At 33.7% G+C, this 23,842-nt stretch overlaps 1 protein-coding gene across 5 annotated transcripts in view; it reads right to left on the bottom strand.

Moving 5' to 3' along the window:
- Nucleotides 1-1,503: 1,503 nt before the first annotated feature.
- CDH10 (cadherin 10) overlaps nt 1,504-23,842 on the bottom strand; it is a 94,220-nt gene continuing 71,881 nt past the window's right edge. For 4 of the 5 annotated variants that reach the window (XM_031059279.1, XM_005423857.2, XM_031059281.1 and 1 more), the window contains 7 exons: nt 18,832-19,019; nt 15,710-15,963; nt 14,016-14,152; nt 11,621-11,742; nt 5,575-5,683; nt 3,462-3,713; nt 1,504-2,579 (listed from right to left, as the gene is read on the bottom strand). In XM_031059279.1, coding sequence (XP_030915139.1) covers nt 2,086-2,579; nt 3,462-3,713; nt 5,575-5,683; nt 11,621-11,742; nt 14,016-14,152; nt 15,710-15,963; nt 18,832-19,019 — 1,556 coding nt within the window. In that variant the 3' untranslated portion in view covers nt 1,504-2,085. The remainder of the gene's footprint in view (nt 2,580-3,461; nt 3,714-5,574; nt 5,684-11,620; nt 11,743-14,015; nt 14,153-15,709; nt 15,964-18,831; nt 19,020-23,842) is intronic. The other variant, XM_031059283.1, reaches the window with a different exon arrangement.

The raw sequence follows: 23,842 nt of genomic DNA, 5'->3' as shown, positions 1-23,842 counted from the left end.
TTAATCTTCTGTCCTAGTATGTACTAGTTTCATCTTCTGTCCTAGTATGTACTCAGTTAAATACATCGCATGCCACTGATCTCAGTGTTGCTGTAGACAAAATTAGTTTTGGAAGAGTGTCTTTTGTCTATTTATATATTTAATGGCTGGATATTATTTGTTTGTTTCTTCTTATTTCGTGGTGTTGAAGGACTGACGGAGATTTGAAAGCAAAAAATTAGGTCCTGTTCACTAAGTGTTCATAAAGAAGATCAACTGTTTGCATCACCTGAAGACTTTTAAAAAGCTTTGTAATGCTGATTATGTAAGACATGTCTTAATATTCTTAGATTCTTATTCTAGTAAGGAATATAAAAAAAATCATTAGTTAATAAAAGTACTATTGATTAAAATGAAGAAAAATCCATAATATTCAGTTTCTTAATAGATCAAATTGTTTAACTTGATATCAAGTCAATAAAAATTTGGTCTCCATTGCACCAAAATAGATTGCTTAATGGTAGTGTATTCAGCTTTCAACTTCACTGGATTTTATCAGCCTATTAAGGAGAAGAAATATCCAACTAAAAGAGAATGCAACATTCCACTTTTCAAAGGACTAATATATTTTCAATATCTCTTGGTGTTATGGCAATAATTAGCTAAGAGAAAGTGAGGAGGAATAAACCTTCAGGTGTTTTTCTCCCACAGTAGCTAATACAGACCTTTTAACATACTGCTTTGGCTCTGAAATTATTTAATCTCAGAAGCATTTCAAAATTGTCTTCAGTGCTTGCATAGTACAAAATGCGTATAAACTAAAGATTAAGGGAAAAGAAGAAGCATTTCAAAATGTTTTTGGATACCTACTCTATTTTGTGATAGCTAAAGTATATTTTTGGTTACAGTTGACTAGTTGCTCAGGTTTCTTTTTACCAGACTTGAGAAAACTCAGTAAATTGAGGGGAGGGGATGCTGGTTTTTGTGACACTTTCTTGGTCTTCAGATTGACAGCTTTAAAAGTGGTTAAAAAACAACACACTGTGCTTGTCAGCACTATGGAAAAGTAGAGCTTAAAGGATTGAGCATCTTTTCACGCTTTATCTGTTGCACTTACAGATCACTTCTGATGATGATGTAAGTATGATTCAAAACTGAGAACTATAGAACAAATAAACTGAGATTTTGAAACTAATGTTATGTGTTTGGATAGATAAATTGTGCCAGCATGTTTTTAGAATAAGGCTGTTCAAGGTGACACAAGATAATAATTCATCTTTCTAGACTAGAATATTATTATTTCAGTTAAAAAATAAAAAAAATTCTCACAAACATTGAACTGTAAAAAGTAGCACTTCTGAACAAGCAAGAAATTGTATAACTTGCTTCTGTCTCAGTGAACATAAGCACTTCAGACTGTGTTGTATGTATGGAGAATACTTCAGCTCAGAAGTATTAGCAGTTGGCTCCATGTTCTCTTCAAGCTTGAAACTCATGGTGAGAACAGGCAGGCAAACATTAGCATAGTTGTAAAAACTGGTTTATTTTTTAAAAATAAATACAAAAATATAAATATAAAACATTGGCAGATAGAATTTGATGAAATGAAGTTGCACAAACTTTTTTTTAAACCAGCTGCATATTACACTTATTAACACCACGTGTACATTTTGTTTTATTTTAATGTACAGAACAGGACATATTGGATTTTTTTCTTCTTCGCCATCTTAAAAGCTGCACTTGCAGGAATAGGACATGTACCTAACAGAAGCGGCTTGTACATGAGGTTGCTTAAGGGATTATCACCCTGTTCAAATTTCTGAAGGTAAGATATTTTTTATTTTACTTACTAAAATGTACAACACTGAATTTCCATAGCTTTGGCTCTTGGAAGTTTGATTAAATAAAATGTTGTATATATTCCAAGTGGCATCCTACTAGAAAGAATGAATGACATTAATGGACAAGTTTAAAACAAATTTTAAAAGGAAACCATTGTGCTGAGTGGCAGGAAAATTTTCCTGAATGTTAAATACTGTTGAGTGCAGAAGGTGTCTGTAAAATTACTTCCGCTCAAAGGAAAAGAAAAAAGTAGCCTACTGTAGGTTAAGAAGTGTCTTTGTCACTTTCTCCTCCACCGTACATCTCAGCTAGCTTATTAAACCGAGGGCCCCACTCTCGGAGGTAATCATAGTTTTGGTCTCCTTCGGTAGTACCTGACTCCAAGGAGCTCAAGGATTCAGCTATGGAATCGTTTCCTTCATAGGCATAGGTTGCAAGCGAGTCATACGGTGGCGCGGAGGGATCAGTGTCGTGCTCTTTTAGCCTTTGGTTAATGAAATCTCGGACATCCGTGTTGTCTGGGGCCGAAGGAGTCCTCCGTGGCACAAATAACGTTTCAGGGATAATGTCTCGCCGAAGCTTCTTATCTTCAATAGCTGCAGGATTCCTCAGTGTGCCGATATCAAAGGCTTGGGTGTCTTCCTCTCCACCGCCTTCGTCATTGTAACTCACAATGTTGTCTCTGATGTCCTCTTTAGAGAGGATCAAAGGCTCCTTCTTTCGTTGCCTCTTCAGAGCAGCAAATAGCACCACTATAACTTAAAGAGGGAAACAGAGAATGGGTAAAGATCTCTATTTAACAATTTCTTAGCAGCAAATCCACCGGGTGCAAGAACTACATTTCAGCTACATTTCACCAACTCTTTTTTTTTTTTTTCATAATCGGATAAACACCTCTATCTGTATAATGGTAGCACAATAAAGTCTATATCAAAAACCTATTTTGCACACATTGTGTGCTCTGCTTTACAGGACCATGAGCTTGTCTGCATGCTCCTTCTGTAGCTGTAATGAGCTTTAAAATAGCCAGGTCTATTCTGAAGAGATTTTTCCTTTTTCAAGCTCAAAGGATATTGTTAAAAAGTGGGTTTGAGTTGAATTATAGGTCATTAAGTGTTATTCTGAAAACCACAAAATGGAGGTTTATAAAATTTTCTTTTTTTTTTTATTACAGCATTGAAACCACTGAATAGACAGGGCTTTGATGTAGTAAAATTGCTGCTTACTGTTATATTATATGTGAAATATATACTGCATATTGATTTTTAGTAGTTATTTAAATGAAAAAGAGACTTTTCCTGAAAAAAAAAATTAAAACGAGAGACATGAAAGCAATTTTTGATTATATTATTCATCCTCTCTGAACTTTCATTTTTTCAGCAACTTAACGAAAGAACATAAATGAGCTTCTTGTTGCACAGTGATAGTTTAACAGTCTGGGACTCGAATTCTTATTTACAGTGTTAAATTAGCAGATAACTACAGTTTGCCTTTGTTTTTTCCTTTTTATTTTAAGCTGCAGTTATATTCTTCTTGCAAAATCCAGGACCATTAACTCTATCAACCTTCATAATTTTGTGAAATGAGTCAGGCCTTAAATATTTGTTCCTGGATAGGGGAAGATGCATTTCTCTCCTTACCTAGCAGGATAATGATGCAGAGGAGAATGGCCACCAGTGCCCCCGTGCTGAGGCCGGCAGGGAGCAGCAAGGCCTCGGCGCTGCAGGACTGCATGTTCCCCCGGCTGTCACAGGCACACACCCGGATGGTCAGCGTGCCCGTGCTGCTCTGGATTGGGTAGTCGTTGTCCGAGATCACCACTGGGAGAAGGTAAGTGCTTATTTCATGTCGACTAAAGCCATTCCTCCTCGTCAAAATCCTGGCAGTGTTATCTAGATCGATTAAAAGATACTGTTGTAGGCTATACAAACAGAAACCATATAATTTATAGCACATGCAAATAATTGTATTTTATATGACTTCAAAATAGATCCTGATATCATAGTGATAGCTCTGTTTTTCTAACAACATTCTCATTTGATCAGAAAGCTATTTATAAGTTTTTAGGTACATCTGGCCTGCTTCTCTGTGGCTCTGCACCACCTTGGCGTGTGATTTGAAAAGAGGATTTCTCAAAGCTTAAAATGTTTTATAGATTAATGCATGCAGTGTGTGACACAGTTACAGTTCAGGGCTGAAACCCTGAAATGCAGCAACCAACCGAGGAAAAAGAACCTTCCACTTTGTGCACTTCAACAAGTACTCTGTTCTAGAAGATTCTTTCTATGGCTCATCTGTGACAACACTCACAGAAATGCTGTCAACTCAAGATGAGAATTGTTAAACCAAACTGCTTTCAACACTCTGTAGAACAATGAATTATTTACCTTAGCATATGAAGCAGGGCTTTTTTTGGATAGAAATTGTCTTAGGAATTCAGAAAATGTGAAAGATGGTAGGTATTCCTGCACATTTTTGAGAAGTGAACTTACTAAACTGTATCTGTAGCAGACAAATCTTAGTTGTGTGCAGGATACTTCAGCACCAAAAGCTGTCCACAGAGTGGCCAGAGGGAAGGGAAGGAAGAGAAGGAATTAATAACAGGGAGAGACTATTTCTTCTACTGTTAGAGCCACAATGCTAGAGTGGCAGCCAACACCAGAGTTGATAACTGTTTTGTCCAAAAGAGTGAAAATACAGGTTTAATGTGCACTAAAAGGAAAATTTAATTTTCCTCATATTTGTGGGTTGCCTGAGCTATGTAGTTAGCTATCTCGATAGCTAACTTCAGACACAACTAAAATAACCCATGTGCAAAAAGAAAAAAAATAATTACAGATAATAAGGAAATATCAAGATCTATACCTCTCTGTACTCAGGACCAAGATATAACCTTTGTTTAAAATATCAAATCATTTCTTTCTTGCTTCCCTTCACTGGTTGTTATGTATTTTAACATTATTTGTTTTCACTCAACATCAAAAATGAAGTGTCTTACAGATCTTTAAATACTTCTTCTGCAAAGGATTTTATAAGGTATGCAAAATATTTTATTTAATTACTTCACTTTCCCTAGCATTAGAAGTTTTTTTTCCTGCTGTTGTTTGTAGTCTACTACATCTTGAAATTTTCATCAGGAACAGAGGATTATTCCCTTTGCCTTTATGCCTTTGACACATCTGAAGGCTGATACCACGTCCCCTCTCATTTATGTCTTCTGTAATCTGGAGTCCTCTCAATTAGTCATACTAATAATGAAAGCCAAAATGCATAGTCTCACTTCCCCAACAGAAGCTTCTGAAAATTTTCTCTGATAAAGACAGATTGAGCAAGGATCAAAAGAAAAGCCAAAGTGGCTCTCAGAACCATTATTTTCATTAATGGTCAGAAAGAAGCAAAACAGAAGGCAAGGGGAATCAGAACGATGTCACAAAAGGCTAAAGTGAAAAATCTCAACTTGTCAGCTGAAGACATTTTTGAAAGCTTTTTTTATTTCAAAGTCAAGTATTTCATCTGTCTCTTACCCCAAGCCAACACTTTTCTGATTTTCTTCATAACTTTTTTTAATCACATTTTTGCTTTACACAGATACAAGTGTAGCTGTCCTAAACCTCATTCAGGTAAAGTATTCTTGATAGCAGCAACCTTCACAACTTCTCTACATGTTGATGGACATCAAAAGCAAATATATTTCAGGAATGTAGCCAGACAGAAAAGATAAAACTCCTTCCTTGGAACAGGCATGAATTTTACCTTCATTATCCTGAACAGTGAAGTTAGGGTTAACGGCAGCTAAACTGAAGAAAAATTTTTGTCCACCAAGAGGGTCATCTTTGTCTACTGCACTTATGGTTTGAATAAGCTGCAGGAAAAAAAGCAAGCAAACAAACAACAACAACAAAAAGACCAAATACACCTAGGTTTTTGATAGAGCTGTCTGATCAAAGAAGATGAAAAGCACTGGAATAACTTAGCATTCACACATATTGACTTAATATTTATTCTGTAAAATATAAAACCAAATAATTGTTCAACAAGTGTCTTATATAAGTTTTTTTGAAAAAGAACATCTGTATTTTTCATGTGATAGAATATGTGCACCTATATTATTGTAGCTACATAATGGACAAAAATTGCCAAAAATAGTTTTAGCTGTAGCTGGTAGTTTTTACACTTCATCTTTGATTCATTATTTTAAATTCAAATCAACACCTAAGACTGTAATTCGCATGAAGTTTTCAATTTTTGTGATAAAAATGGCATTTTATCAAACAGGTTTTTTTGAAAGGGAAGTTAATGCTTCAAATTACATTGCAACACTAAAGCATTTTTTCTTAAACATGATGTTTCTATTTATCAGTGTAGGAGAACACACCAACATGATTCTTGAGATTAAAAATTCCAATTATATTTTATACATATTTCTAATCTTGTAAAACATTGTAGCACGCCCTAGAGTTGCACAAGTTTGGAGGGGGATGAGAATCAGGTGTCATAATTCTGAGAGTAAGCTGCACCTGGTCAGTTCCATACTCAGACTGAGAGCTTTCTGCGATGCCTACAACAAATTTGGGCTATTTTTGGGGACAGTAATGACAATCCCTTTATCAGTACTTCTTTTCCTGTCAGGTAAGTGAATATGCTTTTTCAGTGAAATTTCTATACCTAAGAGTGGCTAAATATTGTTTCCCAAGCAAAATGATTTTTTGTTTTACTTTCATTTTTTATTTTATTGCCTAATTTCAGTCTGGGGCTTTTTTTTATACTATGGCATATAAAGTGAATTTAAGTCTGGATTTTTGTGCATGCATGCTTGAAGGTTCAGTTATGTTCTTAAGTTTAACTCCCAAATACAGATCTTTAGTCTAGATAATTTTTATTCTTCATTTCTTATCCATCATTTTAAATTGCACCGCTCTTTCAACCATGGAATTACATCTAATTTTTAACACTATTCCTTCCCTGTGGTGTACTTGTTAAACCCTGTTTGTTTTTCCTCTTCCAGTTCTTTCAAATACAGCCATTTCTCCTCATATCACAGCTTTTGTCAGGTCTGATCATCTTTCACATCAACAACTGCAGCACACTCCTGTTTGCCTTAAAAAACGCATGACTAACTCCCAATTTCTCTCTTGTCCATCCAGAAAATAGCAGTAAATATCTTGATGAGGCAAGGATGGGATTTCTTTTAATATAGCAGTTTCCTCGCTTTTTCAACAGAAGTTTTGTCTTTCTCTAAATCTGTTTTCTTACATAATCCTCCAATAACTTTCTATATTAATAAAACTGATAATGCAAGCATAGAATATTATTTGTTTTTGAAGAATGAATATTTTTAGTGAGCAATTAGCATATGAATTTTCATAGACATTTACAAAATGAAATAAAAAACCCCACTAGTTTATTTTATTTAACAACTAGAGACTATGAATATAGTTAGTTGCAGGTGTTAGACTATTGAAAATCAATTGATTTGCTGAGCGTTCATTATCATAGTTTTTTTTTAAAGAGCATGTAGAATTGAAAGCATTATATTGCAGCTTGAAAACTGCTTCCTGATAATATTGATTACTATTTTAACGTGATAAATTCTGTTTTACATGTGGTTTTTAAAAGTTCTTTTCTCTTAGACCTGCCAGCCATAGGAAACCCCAATTACCTTGTAAATATGGGTATAACACTCTTAAATTGTTTCTTTCTAGAAATGGCACTAGGCAGTAACTGCAGGGAAGCCAAAGATGTTACTCTGTACGATAACAGTCAGAAAATTAATGGCACAGTAGCAGTCATGAGGGTCATTAGCCACTAAAAAACTGATAAACCACAGGAAACAAGTTTGCTATATGGTCTGCTTATTCCAACAAAATTCATCTTTCTGCTTGGTAGGACTTTGGCAAGCATCAGTTCTATCAACTGTTTAGGTAGATGTTTTCTTCTAAAATATACTATACTTTTGCTTTTAACTTTAGAACAAAGAAAATACAATGTGATATTAAGAAAAAGAAAGCAGAACTCTTTAGAAACTCTACATCAATTTGCAGTTTGAAAATTTTTTCTTGCCTGAGTGAAAAAAAGCAAACCTTTGAGAGTTTTTGAAAAAGGTAAAACAAAGATAAAATTCTGATACTTGTAAAATTACTGGAAGGTATAAGATCTATGGCTATATAGTGAAGAAACTAAAATAAGAATGAATCAGGGAAGTTGGGAAAGAAAGAGAACAAATTTTCAAGTAAATTGATCATAAATTTTCATTTGTCAAAAAAATGAAAGATGCAATAAACAAAGATAAAATAACACTTCAGCACTAAAGGATTTAAAAAATTTTATAGAAATATCTGAAATATAAGAAGGGAAAATTGAAATCTAGGAAAAAACTTCAGGGATTTTAGTTTTTCAATAGATATGAATTTTAGCTATTTTTAGAAAGACACTTGGTGAATATAACAAGGAAATTTCTGGAAATATGAAGATCCCAAAAGCCATGTTTAAGCAAGATTATGGTGAGAAAAGGATATCCTTTTCCTGATAAGGACTGTTATATGGCTCAAATGAGCTGATAATATGAAGAGCAGCATAAAAATAATTGGTTCAGGAAACCTAGTGTGTTTATATAATCTATACTGAAATAAGTTATCAGATAAAGGAAAATAGACCCCATGATTCCTATTTTACAATGTCTTTGAAAGAGAATCCATCATGAGCTAGACCTATTTACATAACATTTGACCATGTGAAAAGGTATGTATGGATTAGGTAAAAATGAAGGCTAGTAACAGCAAGATAATTACAAGCCATTTAAACATCACAGTGGACTTGGAAAAGGTGAGGCTGTCCCAGTGCTGGCAGCGCCGGGGCTGCCTGGGCCAGCCCCAGGAGGTGCCAGCAGCTGCAACAGCCCCAAATTGAGTTTTGCCAGGGATGGTAATTTGTAAGTTTGTCTTTGTCTCAAGCCATTTACTTGTCATCTTTTCTCCTCCTATACTGTTGAGGGGGAAGGAAGTGGCTCGTTGGGCACTTGGCTGCTGACCAAGGTCAACTCCTGCCTTCTTTTCTTTTGGCAGATCATTTACAGATGGAGAAGAAGGGCTTCTCTTCTGTCATCGACTATAAGGAAAATGAATATATAGAAAAGTTTTACTTAGCTTCCATGCAAGATCTCTCTAAAGCAGGACTGACTTCTGCTTTCTAAACTGATTCTTATCTTTTACATTAGAGGATCTTTGGAGGCTGGCAGCTGAGCTGCCAGACATGTGACGGCTGGGAGCTGACAAAACCAGTGAGATTCCATCTGTCCAGATGCCCAGCTCCTGGCTCTTCTCACCTGGGGGCAGAGGACAGCTGAACTTCTTTGGTTGTAGGGCTGCAGCAGTCTGAGCATTTTGCTGCTTTATTTCCCTGAACTCGTATTGAGTCAGACTTGTGTAGGTCACATGAATTCCTGGGTCCTCTTTATGCCATCACACCAAGACTGTCCTCATTTTTGTGTTTGGGGGGGGGTCAAAAGAACAGCAACCACCAAAATAACATTCTGCCAGAGGTGCTGCTTGTGCATAGCTTGAGCTTTTTGAAATAGGATATTTGCATCATTTGTAAGTTCATGGTAGGATCTGACATCAGCAGTAATAGCAAGCAGGAAAAAAATCACAGGCCCTTTGAGTCACTCAGACTACAAAAGTCACATTTCTCTCTTGCTATATATTTGCATATATGTGTATGTTTGTATACATGGATTTATGTGCACCTCCCTAGGTATCATATATAGTATGTGTGTGTGTGTATATATATATGTATGTATATATATATAAAATTTAGGCTTCTGTACAAATTAAGTAAATGGAAAAGTATAATATTCTTTATAATATCTCTCTTTAGTAGATGGGAAATACTGAAATGAATACAACAGAATCTGTGACTGATGAAGCATCATTAGTTTCAGTTACCTAATAGATATAAATTTCATGGATCAAATGTAATTATGAAAACCTGAAAGGGAAGAAAAATAGCAGAAATGTGGGAGGAATCAAGCTCAGGGAACCATGTTCAGTTTGAATTGATTACATTCTCTCAGGACAGATTGAATTCGAAAACTAAAAAGTCTTATTTATGAGCTGCCAGTAAACAAGAAGAATATAATTACATTCAAATAGATTATTCGTGTTATCCTGCATTACATTTTTTCTCTTCCTGAGAATTGTTTTCTTTAAGCAATCATTTGCAACTCAGATTTCTTAAAAAAATGTTTATACTATGGCCCTCTCAATAACCTTGGCAGTTTTTTTCTGATAAAGACACTATTGAGCCCTATAACAATTTAAATAAGCATTTGTGGATCTGTAAACTTATTTAGCATCTCATTTATTAGTTTTAAGTGACTAGTGCTATTTTATTCAATTTTTTAACTGACAGCCTATTCTGATTGTAAACAATACACCAATGCAGTGTTGAAATACTTTTATATTTACTTTTAAATTATACTGACTTTTATAGTCTAGATAGCACAGAAAAAAACCTGTTCCTTAAAATACATTTAATATATTAAAATACATGGATAATATATTAAAATACATGGAAATTTAACTGCTCTCTTAACATTTCCTGTGTGCTCTAGAACTAGTAACCAGCACAGAAAAAATTCTGAAAACTCAGATGAGTAAAATTTGTGGATTCATGCTTTTTTTTTTTTTTTTTTTTTACCACAGGATGTTTTTTTTGTGAAACTGGAAGAGGAAAATTCAAAGTTCTTCTTTTACAAGTCTTAATCCTTATGTCATATTGAAAATTATTAAAACATTATTTTAGCATTTATAGTAGACAATTCAGCTGTCCAAAATTCTACATTTTTAGCCAGTGATTTCTCTTTAGCTAACACATTGAATTCTCTTGTGACTGCCACAGCAGACAAATGCAGTTGCTCAGTACCTTTATGTATTTTATGCATTATAAATTTGGGCCTCAAATTCTTTGTTATAAGTTCAAACTGATGTCACTTTGGAAGGAAGAATGGCAACCTGAATGCAAAATTTTCAACAGAACATGAATGTTATACCTGTGGGACTCCAACAGTTAAGACAAGCTGGCACTTGTACCACATTCTATTCAAATGTACTGGGAGGGTTGCACTGAGGTACTACTGCTACCATTTTAAAGGCTTTATTATTGACTGATTATGCTCTGGGACGTGTAATAGGAAAAAAAATTTAGAAGTTCTAATAAGTGACTGCCTATTGGACATTAGGTATTAAGCAGTACAGACATTTCACTTGAAGTACACTACAGATTGTGTAGCCTCGAAGAAGCAAAAGAAAATATTACCATTTTAAAAATGCATGTTTTCTTTACAGAAATTTTTGGTGTGATAATGAAAGATGAATCTAACATTTGAAAAAAAAAGTGTGACAGATTTTTGGTTTGTATTCACTGTCAGCATGGATTGAAATATATCTGAATTTTGCTATTGGAGAATTATTTTAAAAATATAGATCAAAGTTTTTAGTTACATATAATGTTCTACTTTGTGAAATTAAGGGCAAAGTGAATCATGACCATGTCATGGACATATCTCATCAGGATTTAAAAGCAGTACAAGGTTAGGTAAGAAAAAGTGGTGATTGAAACACTGATGTGCTTGTAACATATTGACATTTCACTCTAAGCCTCACTTACAGAGATTCTTTCCTTTCATTTTGAACATATCAAAAGCTAATTTAGATATGATTTTTCTTAAGCAATAGGCAGGAATGATCTACAATTGAGTTCTGTAGCAAAACTGCATGGTGGGAAGTGTTTATCAAAGACATACCTGTCCAGCTCTTGCATTTTCACAGACAAAAGTGTCGTAGAATACAGCAAACTGTGGGGCATTGTCATTAACATCCAAAATTCTTACATAGACAGGAACACGAGTAGTATCTTTGGGGTTGTCTGACAGTAGAAGAGAGAAGAAACATGAGATCATTTTCTTATTAAGAGTTTTCTGTTTTCTTCCAAATTTCATGAGCAATACACATGCAAGATGAAGTTTGAATCTGGTCAATATTTAGCATACAAACCAGTAACAAGGCAGAATCAGGCCTTCTGAAAAACAAAGAAATTATTTGTGTAGAGTAAAAAAAAAATAAGTATTGGGATTTAGTGAGCAATTAAGTTTTACATGAAGATAGGGGGCTGCAAATTTTAATAATATATTCAAATATTGTATATGAAAAGCATGCCCACTACTACAGTAACAAATTTGATCACGTGGTGGGCTTAAGGTTTTGTATGGTTTTGATCTTTAATTGTAAAATGCTTTGTTTATCTGGTTTGTTTTACAGAGAAAAGATACCAAGGGCATCATTTGTGCATGGTGCTGGTTTTGGCTGGATCAGAGTTAATTTAGTCTATGACATGCATACATATTTTGAAAAATTTTTAAGTCTGACTTTCCTCTCTTGCCCCTCAAAGAAATTCCAACAAAACAAATGAAAGTACTCCTCCAAAAATTTGGTAAAGAATTTATTAGAATAAGATTTTTTAATGCTTAAATTGCCTTAAAAAATATGAATGTAAATTTTCAGACCTTAGGTTCAGAAACAACAATAACGTCCCCCTTGCCAAATGCCAAGATACTATAATTATTATTTAGAGTGCTCATTTGTTAGTATAGGTTAATTCAGGAATACAAGTGTCCCTGTTCTCACTTGCTGATCTTGTTGCCATACCAAAAATAATAAATAATTCTTGGGTGCAAAAAGTGCAGATGTTTCTTGGAATTCTGCTGTGTGATAGCTAAGGAGCATATGATTTTTTAACATTAATGGAACTGGATAAGTAACAAAAGAAACAGATTGTTCCAAATTACTGATTTTCCCCCCTCTTCTTCTGCTTTAAATAAAACAAAAGACATTTAGGAGCAGCCGGAATTACATTAGCTTGTTATCAGTAACACCTTTGCTAAAGAGTGTGAAGTGGATCTTTTTTGACATCCTGAATTATTTAAATTTCCAGGTTTAGGATGCAGTTTTTCATAGCCTTCTGTATGTTCATGCTTACTTTCCAAATCAGTTCTAACACTGCTTTAATTCTGTCATGCTTCACAGGTAGCATTTTAAAATATTTAAAGATCTAAATCTCCCTCTTCACTTCTTTCTCCAAAATTAACATATCTCTGTGGAGAATGCTAGCTACTCCAGATATATCCATAATGTAAATTTGCTCTAAGTTTCCTGCCAAGGAGATAAGTTTAGCACTAAGATCTAGTCATGCAAGGATGCTAAGTTTCATCATTATAAAAATCTGAAAATAATTTGTACAACATTAGACAGCAATCTGAATGCTTGTAAGCTCAGGACAAAGCATCAAAAGAAAAAAAAAATTGCTTTTAAAAAAAAAAACAACCAAACTACTGTGGGGTTTTTTGTTGTTGTTTAATTGGCAGGACACAACGTTCCATTTAGTCCTCTGCAGTGTAACTCTTGCCAGACATGTTTCACTGCTGACCAGTATTTTTTCCTTTTTTTTTTTTTCAACTGATACAGAATTAGCCCTAAAAAATTTAGTGACTTTGAGAGGAAGTGATTCTTAGATGCTGATTTCAAAGATCAGACCTTTGTCCCTTAGAAAATTTTCTGTCTATTGATTAAAGCTATTGTCAATTATGTAGTAGGTTTAGGAGGATATCTGCTCTTCTCTTTATACTCTTAACATGAAAATATCTACAGACAGGTGTTTTAAATGGTCCAAGAAATGCTACAGCTTTGGGATGAAACTGAATGGAACTTTTAAGATATATTAAGATTCTAAGAGCTGTAGGTGTAGATACCATAGGAAGAGATAATGAAAGTATTTCTAAGGAAATGAAGAAAATAATAGAGACAAAACCACAGATTACTATGATAAACTTGTGTATTTTAACAGCAAAATCATGTTATTGTCCCCCAAGAAAAGAAATAAAAATAATTACTCCAGTGTTATAATTTAATTGGCTAACATTTCAGAAGCAACTTGGACATTAAAAGTCAGTGATGGAGGTAGCTGAGGAAAAGAGCAATGAGGAGACAGCTGCTATAAGCTACCCCACAGTTTGCTTTTCCAGAACATCTAGTATAAAGGGAGAGGGAGAAAATAAAGGAGGGATGTTTTCACCACAAAGTTGCAGCTGTAACTTTACAGGCTAAGGAAAACTGAAAGGAAAAAGAAAAACCAAATTAGCTTACTAATCTCAGCTGCTATAACACTAAGATTGTGCCATTGGGATATCTCACGGTCAAGTGGCTTAGAAGTATAGATGGACCCATTTCCAGAATGAATGTTAAATATTCTGTCAAGGTCAGTGTGACGATCCAGAGAAAACCTAAATATGACAATAAAATAGAAAGCATCATCAAAATTATAAAAAGTCAAAGAAAACATATATTTCACAAGTCACTACAGGTTTTATGTTCTATATTACAAAGGTTAGTTTTGAAAAGACATATATTTAGTTTCTATAAATACTTCTCAAAATTCTGAATGGTAGCTCCATAGAACAAGGAATTAAAATTTGGATTTTAAGAATGTGATGCAATAGTGTAATATTTGATAATTGGAGTTTTTACAAGATTATAGAATTGTTTTAAAAAATCAGAATTTCAATGTATAATTAAAGAATTAATTTAATCCTGAAAGGAAAATGGTCTTTGATATACTGTTTCTTCAGACTGAGACTGACAGCTAATTTACAAGCTGTTCAAAATTATTGCTATAAGCTCAGCTTCTGCTATTTAGGATGTATTAATTCACTAGAGATCAAGATAAAAAAAAAACTTGTATAAAAATAAGTCCACATGCAGAACTTTCATGCATAGATATTAAAGGACCTTTTATATTTCTATAGTTGCTATACTTCTGTACTTCTGGCAGGCATGAGGTCCACCAACATGCTATGGTAGTGTCAAACTAGTATCAGAAAATTTCTCTTTCCTCTTTTTTTTCTTTTTTTTTAATATTTAACATTGCCTTCAAATTAGAATTGGAAGGGAGTGGAATTAAATGCAAGATTTTGCCAAATACAGAATGATTTTTAGAATACGTGTCAGAATTTGGCCAAAATTTTTAAAAAGCTAAATAGTATACTTGTATAGTACAATAGAAACAAATGTTTATGTTTCTATGAAAATTAATGAGTGATCTAAACTGTTAATCAAGTGCATCTGGTTTCATTTACAGTACTTAACTAAATTGAGCCAAATAAAAAAATGCTGTTATATGAAAACAACATCTATACGGTTTTGGTGGTTGTTGTTTGCTCACTCCAATACACACAATTGCAGTAAATAAAAAGACAAACAAATAAAACCCCAATGAAGTCAACGCCAAAATGAATATGAAAACAACTAAAAAAGGAAATTAGAACAGCCAATGAAAACTTCTGATAGTGGAATAAAGACTTACTCAAATGTTTTTGAATGTTTTTGTTTTTTTACTACTAGCTTACTTTAATAACTCTTAACTAGAATAAAACAAAAATGTACTATTTTCTAGAGAAATTACATTTAACACTATTTGGCTTATATGGTAAGCATTTCATTTTACTTTATACATGATGTTAGTTTTATTGGAGGCTAGAACTTGTTTCATCAGCACTCTAAAATCTTTTCACAGTACGAAGTAAAAAGCAATCCTGATGGGCCTACTTGAAATCAAGTTTTTATGAATTGTGGCACTGGAAAATATTTTGTGTGTCTCTTGAGTGCAAGTAAATTGCTGTTGCCTGACATATTTGTAGGTTTACAGATAGCACCATTCTCAATTCTGTCCATCTCTGGGACACTAATAAATAATAGAAAAAACCTCTATGTGAAATTAATGTTGTATTACTATTTATCTTAATTTCTTTAGCAAAAAATATGTTTAGACACTGAAGTATTACCTTATTGGACTTGAGGCAGAATCAGGATCCCGTGCCATTACTGTTCCTATTATTGTCCCCAGCTCAATATCTTCATGCACCTCAAAAAGGTAAGAAGACCTGCTGAAAACAGGAGGTTCATCTACATCTTCTACAGAGATTTTCACAATAATTGTGTCTTTGAAAGGCCCAAGGTAATAGAAACGGGGATCCACATGGGTATTTTCAGCTTCTACTTTCAAAGTATAAAGTCGTCTTGTCTCATAGTCCAGTGGCTAAAAATGAAAATTGCGATAAATTTAATTAAATGATATTTACATATTGGCAGATGTAGACGTATGTACATAATGGAAACTGAAGAGGGCTCAAGCCTTATCAGATCCTAGCCCTGCATTCTGGGAGCACCAACACAGTTAATATTTTCCCCACCACAGGAGTCACTTTGTCAAATAAGAAATTACATTGCTTTTAGAAGAAGTATCTTTTCCTGTATATTCGTTAAATTATCTCAGCATGAATGATAAAAAGATTTTCAGTGCAAATTAACCAATTATTCAGGGAATTCTGCAGCTGTATCACAAGAATATGGATTTGAAACAATCATATAACCATTTAAAAAGGTTGAGATACTGACTGGAAATGCAAACATTCCAGAACAAGGTATTTAACACAAATGTTTCATAGGAAATTCTGTAAACTCCTGAATAATCAAAATGACCAGAGCATTGTTATTGTCAAGCCCATATAGTGGGCCTTAAATATCAGGAATGTTTTAGGTGACTTTTGAGGAAGGTATGTGTGTCAAAGCTCTCTATATTTAGAGAAATAGTGGGGTTTAATCTTGTTCCTTTTTATTTAATTTAATGAATCCAACATCAGAAGGGTTTTTTTTTGAAAATATATTTGACATTTTTGTCAGCAGTTCCTTTTAAAATGGGAGGAGGAGCAGTTCACGGTTATAATTAGAAATCATTTTGGATAGAAAATAATTCTATTCCTTCAAATTTTTCTAGCTGTCATAGATGAAAAGTGTTAGCTAATTAATGATTCTAAGGAAATGAGCAAGCTGAAAATCTACCTTTCTGACACAAAGAAGACTTTATTAACTCCCACAGATTCTCAGAGAGATATAGAACTGGTGGTTTTCATTCATCAAAATGGGTGGTTGATGGCTTATTTTTTTCTGCCTATCTGCTTTTAAATATTAATTAATATTCACTAAAGATGCCAAAGTGACAGGTTAGATATTTAAATACACTATTCAAAAGCAGAAAGATGCAGTCCAGTGCATGAGAAAAAATGAGTTTCCCCACTGCCCCAGACTTGTTTTAAAAAGCAGTCAGAGCAGATGGGAGAGTATCTATGCATACAAATGAGAAAAACAACTATTTAACCTAGATCTGAGGCTATTGCTGTGTCTGTAAAGTGTATCATTCAGCTGTTAAGGGACACTGGCTTCAATCCTAAAAGCAAAGAAGACATGCTAGTCCCGATTTATTCTAATTGGTTTAATCTGGCAGAATGTGCACCATGAATATGTAAACTTGCTACTACAACATTCACATCCAATTTGGACATCTTGTCTACCTACAGTGCAAAACATGGGTATGAAACCTGTGGATTAGACAGGCATTCCAGCACATCCACAGTAATGAAGAAAAGTCTTGCCCAAATATATGAAATTGTGGAAAATCAATTATTTTGTCTGTGAGAAATTGTATAGAAAAAATTGTAGGGAAAAAGTTCTTTTATAGCACATAATAAATTCAAGCTTAATAACTTGCAGACTTTGTAAAGGAACACAAGCTATTTGTAGTTATTCACCACTGAAAACAAAAATTACAATCAAAGTGGATAAATAACAACAACAAAAAAAGAGACTATTTTAATGAATCAATGAACTCAGCATTCTCATCTCCTTCCTTGCTTGTTAGCACTGTTGTCTGTGGTATTGAATAAACTACTTATTCATGACTGAGAGAGCATCCTGAAAAATGCAAATTCTGTCAGACTGTTAATAACAAAATCAGAAGATCTTGTTCATTAGTATTTATTGACATTTTTGGAACTGCTGTATTATAATTTAGGAAATTTCTTGTGCTTGATTCAGCTACTAGACTTTTTTCAAGATGTGATTGATTTAATGTAATTGTGTGAAAATCTGAAGCAAGCAAGAAAAGAGCATCTCAAGAGAAGCCTTCACAAATTAGGAAAAGAAAAAATATAAGACCTCAAACTTTGTTTTTTTAGTTGTCTTTCTTTTCCCAGATAAACAACTACACTGACTATGAACAAAATAAAACACAGAAGTTAAAAAGGAACATTCTTTGCAGAACTTCTCTCTTCCTTGGTTGCCATTATCAAGAGATGTGAAGGTATATTTTATATCACTGTTTATTTCATTATTCTATGCTTAAGGACATTTGTTTGGAAAGCTAATATAAACAGTGCTTTATCTTAAAAATGGTGCCTGAACTCTTTGAAGTTCATCTCAAAGTCCCAAGGACAAAGACCAAAGGACAAATGGAGGGGAAATTTTTGAGAGGTAGGAGAGTGGCATTTCTATTGTGTGATAGACAGAAGACAAGCATCTGAAAGTGCTCTGACAGTGCAAGACAGAGGGCAGAACTAAAGCTAGCTCTGGATCAGGAACAACACCTTCATTACATACACATTGCTCATGTGGCAGCCCTCTCACACATTGGAAACAGGAACAAAACCAAATCGTTTGCAACTCATGTCTGTGTTCTGGCACACAGATCTCATCTCACCCAAGTAGATGAGGATCTCACAGAGAAGGAATCTGTGTGAGCTGCTGATTGCTTGCTGAAGAAAATAGGTTATAGAAATACTTAAGAAGTCTGCATTTGAAATCACAGAGATAATTAGCCCTAACACATTTGGGCTGGTTCGCTTTTTCATACTTTGCTTACAACAATGCTTTGAACTTACGCAAATCTTAGATATGGTTACCACCTTTTAATTCCAGTTCACCTTAAAAGGAGATAGTACCTTTCAGTCACTGATGGGGGATGCTTGCAAATGTTAGGCAATTAGCATGTGTTATCACATAATGTAAGCAATGAACACTTATGACATAACATTGACATCAAAATCATTTAGTGAATGCTGTTAACAGACACCTTTCGCACAGTGATGATGCCTTCCTGTGTGTCCTTCTGTGTCACAATATCAAACATATCGGTCCCATCACCATCTATAATTCTGTACTCTACTTCTGCATTTTTTCCAGTGTCCGCATCTGTGGCTTTAACGCTGCCAATGGCTGTCCCAACTGGGGAGGACTCTGGAACGCGGAGATGGATGGTACCTGTCAAAGAGACAAAGAGACATTCAGGACCCCCACAAGCTGGTACACACACATGAAGTAACACTGTGTGACACAATAGCTGGTAACATAATTTTGTGTATTTTTTTGTTCTAGAGAACTTGCCATTTAATACTGAGACAACGGACAAAACATGAGGCACAGAACTATCCAGAGAAAAGTTTTATATAGAAGACTGAAAACAAAATTGTAGAAAAAACATTCATAGAAAATAGGGTTGAGAAAGACCTTTATTCTATCTCAGAGAAGAATCAACTATATCTGCACTCTGCTTGCCTTTCTTTTCCTTGTAAGTTTCTTGTCCTCACTTTTCTTTCATTCCTGAAATATCATCTGGAAAGTCTGCTGTGTGTTCTTGCTCAGCTTCACTCTTCTTTTTTATCCCTTAATATCTAAGAGCAATCTTTGAGATATATATTACATGTATTTTATCACGGAAACAATAACAAGAAGATAATTTCTTGATTTTTCTGGCCAATTCTATGCAACAGACTGACATTTCAGCTTTCAAACTTAGATAGTAAGATATATTAAATAAATTTGAATAGCACATTAATGCAGGGGGAGGTGTTTTAAAAATCTACGAGCAGAAATTGTGCCTATACTTGTTGAAGCAGTTAATTCATACTGAAATAGGCTTATGAATATTACTATTCGTGGTTCGTGTTACTTTTCTTATCTCAGTTATATCCCTTCATGGTAGTGTCATACAGCAGATAAAATACATAGGAATAAAACTGTCATCATTCAGACATGCTGCAGTAAATTGAAATAAGTATCTTACCATACATTTTAGCATTCTATGTCCTAGCCTTAGCGTGAAAACTGTAAATAAGCATTGAGACATTTGATCCCATCTGTTGGAACATACGCTACAAAAACACGTGGGGGACATAATACGTTATGAAGAATTCTCAGAAAAAATATTTTAAAATTAATGCATCTCCAGTTGTCATTCCAAAGATGAAAGTGAATGCATCAAATCTCTTTTGGAAAACATTTTCTTCTATGGCCTTTGTTAAGTTTATCAAGATTTTCTGTTCTACTTTGACCCTACCTAAGTTAAAGGAGTTAGAGATATGCTTGAAATAACACAAAAATGGAAATGGTAAAGGGCAGCAACCACAACAGTAAAAAGCTGGACAGACTACACAAAAAGCAACACATAAATACATTGCCCAAATAAGTAGTACAGAAAAGTCCATCAAGGGCATATTAGTTTTGTGCAGTCAAGAAGAGTCATGGGGAGAAACTGGCATGGCTGTATGGGAAGGTCACTGGCAATGTGATTTTATCACAACTCAGGAAAGCATGAGTCATTTGAGGATTATTGGTTAATTACAAGTCATCTACAGAGTGACACTTAGTACAAAAAACCCTATTATTTATTGGGTCATTGGAGATTTTTTCTGCTTCTACAGAGTTATTTTTTTCTGTTCTATTATGTTATTATGTTCCCATTTGACAGACGTAAAAAAGCAAAAATGCAATAATTGGAAAATAAATGCATTCATATCTAGTTTGATATGAATTCATATCTAATTAAACACTGAATGAAAAATATTGAAATATTTAAATTTAATTTCTTTATATAATTTTACTTAAGCATATTTTAATATGGAAGGGACACATAGCAGCAGAATGAATTCTTTATGGCCATTCTATTTGTATGCGCTTATTTTTGCGCAGTCACATTTTGATGTTCAATTCAGTATTTTATCCTGCATTTTCTCTAATATTTTCATTACATTTCTTTAATATCTAAACCTGTAATACTTCACTAGTAGAGAGTCTCTCTCTAATCATCTAATGGTAAAAAAAAAAGCAAAAGAAAAATTATCCCCAGTTTAGTACTTAAGCAGTATTATAGGAGACTATGGTGAAAGACAGTAGTTTTTTTTTTAACCCCAATTAATATTTATATGTCATAATTATTTTTATGAGGTGTCAACTACTCTCCACTTTTTTTTTTTCAGCGCTTAAAATTATATCCCTATGCCTTGTGGACACTACTTTGACTCCCAGTGCAATACCCAAGTCATTATTTCGTCTACAAAGTAGTAAGAGCTGATATCATGAATTGCTAATAAGGTAGTGGAAACGGAGAGGGAAAATAATCGGAAACTTATAATCTAAAAGATAATTTTTAATCTAGCCTATCTATTTCTAGAAATCACCATAGTATAAGACGCTTCATTTTATTCCTTTTGTCACTGAATACATTTAATTGACTAAGTATGGGATGCAGTGCAGCTTTGGACACTGTATCAGAATACAAAGTACACTGAAGTAGACTCATCCTTGCAAAACTCTGCTTTCAATCTTATTTCTTTCTTCTCAAGGAAAGTAGTTTACTCTTTGCATTTACTCCAGTGAATGATGTCTTTCATTTGTCTGTCAGGAACAGAAATGGGAGGATCAAGGAAAGGAATACTTTTCCATATACTAAGGAGAGCAGAAATCAGCTTGAGGATTACAGTCTACACACTTGGGATTGCAAATACTTCAGTCAGTCATAAAGAGTGAAAAACCAATCTCATTTTTCCATTTACCCTTCTTCCCATTCACTCTTGAATGGGCATATAATGTAAGGGCAAATATTATAAATTACCACAGGCTATAGTCTCACAGGATACACGGGCTGCCATAATTCAGGTGCACTGAGTTTCACCGAGTCTCAGGCACCTAAGTCCATAAATCACATTTTCTGTTTATCACTGATCAACACTATCTCCTTACTTCTGAGAACACCTGGAAGTATTATAGTTGAAACAAAGATCCAATGTCTGAGGTCTTTGAAGACCTTTCTGTAGCACCTTGAAAAAGTTTTCAATCTCATCACCACTGTTTATCTATGTGGGTTTTAGTATATTTTTAAGAAGAGAAAAATATTCTGAAGAATCCTTGTTTCATAATGCAAACAACAGAGGAATTAGGGATTCTTCTATATTTATTTTTTTAGAATGTATGATACAATACATTATGTCAAATTTTCCCCAATTTTAATATGAGTTTCTTGTGGGAGACATATAAACTGATATTAAACATTTTATTGAAACATATAGCTGTAATATGCTGAGTCCTGTGGAAACAATGGGAATTCTAATACTTAGCCTGATAATTTATAAATCTGATATGAATATTATTGTTTCATTAACCTAATACATCTGGGGTTTTTTAATTATTGGAATAGAATAAGAATAATTTAAATTAATCAGTTTCAATTCCAGCAGTCTCACTGAACTCTGTTAAAATCATGAATCATTATAATGTCTACTTCCATTTTGAGGTTAAATATATATTTTTTTAAAGTCAATAGCTATTTTTACTTTCATATATCTAGTAAAATATGTCATCCTTATAAATGTTTTAGTTTTCATCTCTACTGAAACATGCATTTATATCTAACAAAGAAATTGGCTGAAAGTAGAGAGAAAAATCAAACAAAAACAACAAAAGCCCATGAAAGCAAAATTAAGTTTCTTTAAAGCAAATGACACATCTGATTTAAACTGACATTAAAGAAAAATGCAGAGAGGCTACATCAAATCCTTCTCTATCTCAAATATTATGTTGGAATCCCAGATAAGTCAGGTTAAAATGGTCTGGAAAGTTGATTCCATCATTCTAACTTCTAATTTACCACACTGTTCAAGAAACAAGAAAAAAAAGAAAAGTATGAATATGCACTTTTGAAGCTTCTATGCTGTCTTAAGTTTAACTGTTATTTTTTTTTCCTCTAAGGCTTTGAACATGACACCTCTTTGAACAGTCCTCTTCAGTGTGTCCAGAGTGGAGTAATACAGCATTCCTGTCCTACACAACAATAGAAATACCATAATCTTCTATATGCATATTGAAACAATAAAAATATTTTTTCTAAAAAAAATAATTATAAATCAACAATAAATTCTGTTCAGAATATGACCTTTGTAGAAATGCACAAGTTCTACTTACTCAATGGTGTATGACTTTTTTTATTTCAAGTGTGTATATGAAATTACATGCTGATAAACATCTTAACTGAACGCATATATATTAACTTCAATATTAAATTGAGCATAATTATGTACTCCAGTTCTGCCATAAGGAGCATAATTTGAAGCTAATTCTGTTATTTTGATCAAGAAAGTGCATCAGTAACTACTGGATTGAGGAGAATTATACAGAGTGTATGAAATGTGTGGTGAGGATACTCTAAATCCTTTACGTATTAAGTAAATCTAAATCATCATGCAAATATTGCAACTTCAATTTATGCAAAAGGCTTCAAATGTATATAAAATTCTGAACTGTTACAAGTTCAATGCTATATAGTTTAATATTTTCATATCAGACAGAGACCGAAAATATTTTTACATTTTGGTTTAGGATACAAAGTCTTGCCAGCAGCAGTATCAAAAGGCAAAAAGCATTACAAAAACCTTCACTAAAGCTGTAAAAAACCAAAAAAAAGTTAAATGTAATTTGCTTTAATTTGGGAAATTTTTTGTATATTGTTTTGTAGCTCTGTAGCTGAAAAGGACAAATCTGTCTGATTCCCTTTGAGTAATTTCTTTTCACATTCTTCATGATTAAATATTTAAGCAGATACCTCAATTCAAACATTTCTGCATATCTAGAATTACAACATGTTTTATTCTCCAGTGGGAGAGCATGTAGGATTTAAGCAATAGGTAAGGAAAGAGCAAAAACATTGCCTTAATGCTCTTACAAGTCCACCTACTACTGCTCCCCATATTCTGGGAGGAATTCCAGGTTTACTGCAGTTATATTTCATCATGTAACTGTTTCTTAAAAAACAA

The sequence above is a fragment of the Geospiza fortis genome, unplaced genomic scaffold (genome assembly GCF_000277835.1).
Source record: "Geospiza fortis unplaced genomic scaffold, GeoFor_1.0 scaffold58, whole genome shotgun sequence".
In the NCBI taxonomy this organism is placed as follows: domain Eukaryota; kingdom Metazoa; phylum Chordata; class Aves; order Passeriformes; family Thraupidae; genus Geospiza; species Geospiza fortis.
The sequence above is the reverse complement of the archived record's forward strand: the minus strand, read 5'-3'. Positions and strand labels throughout refer to the sequence as shown.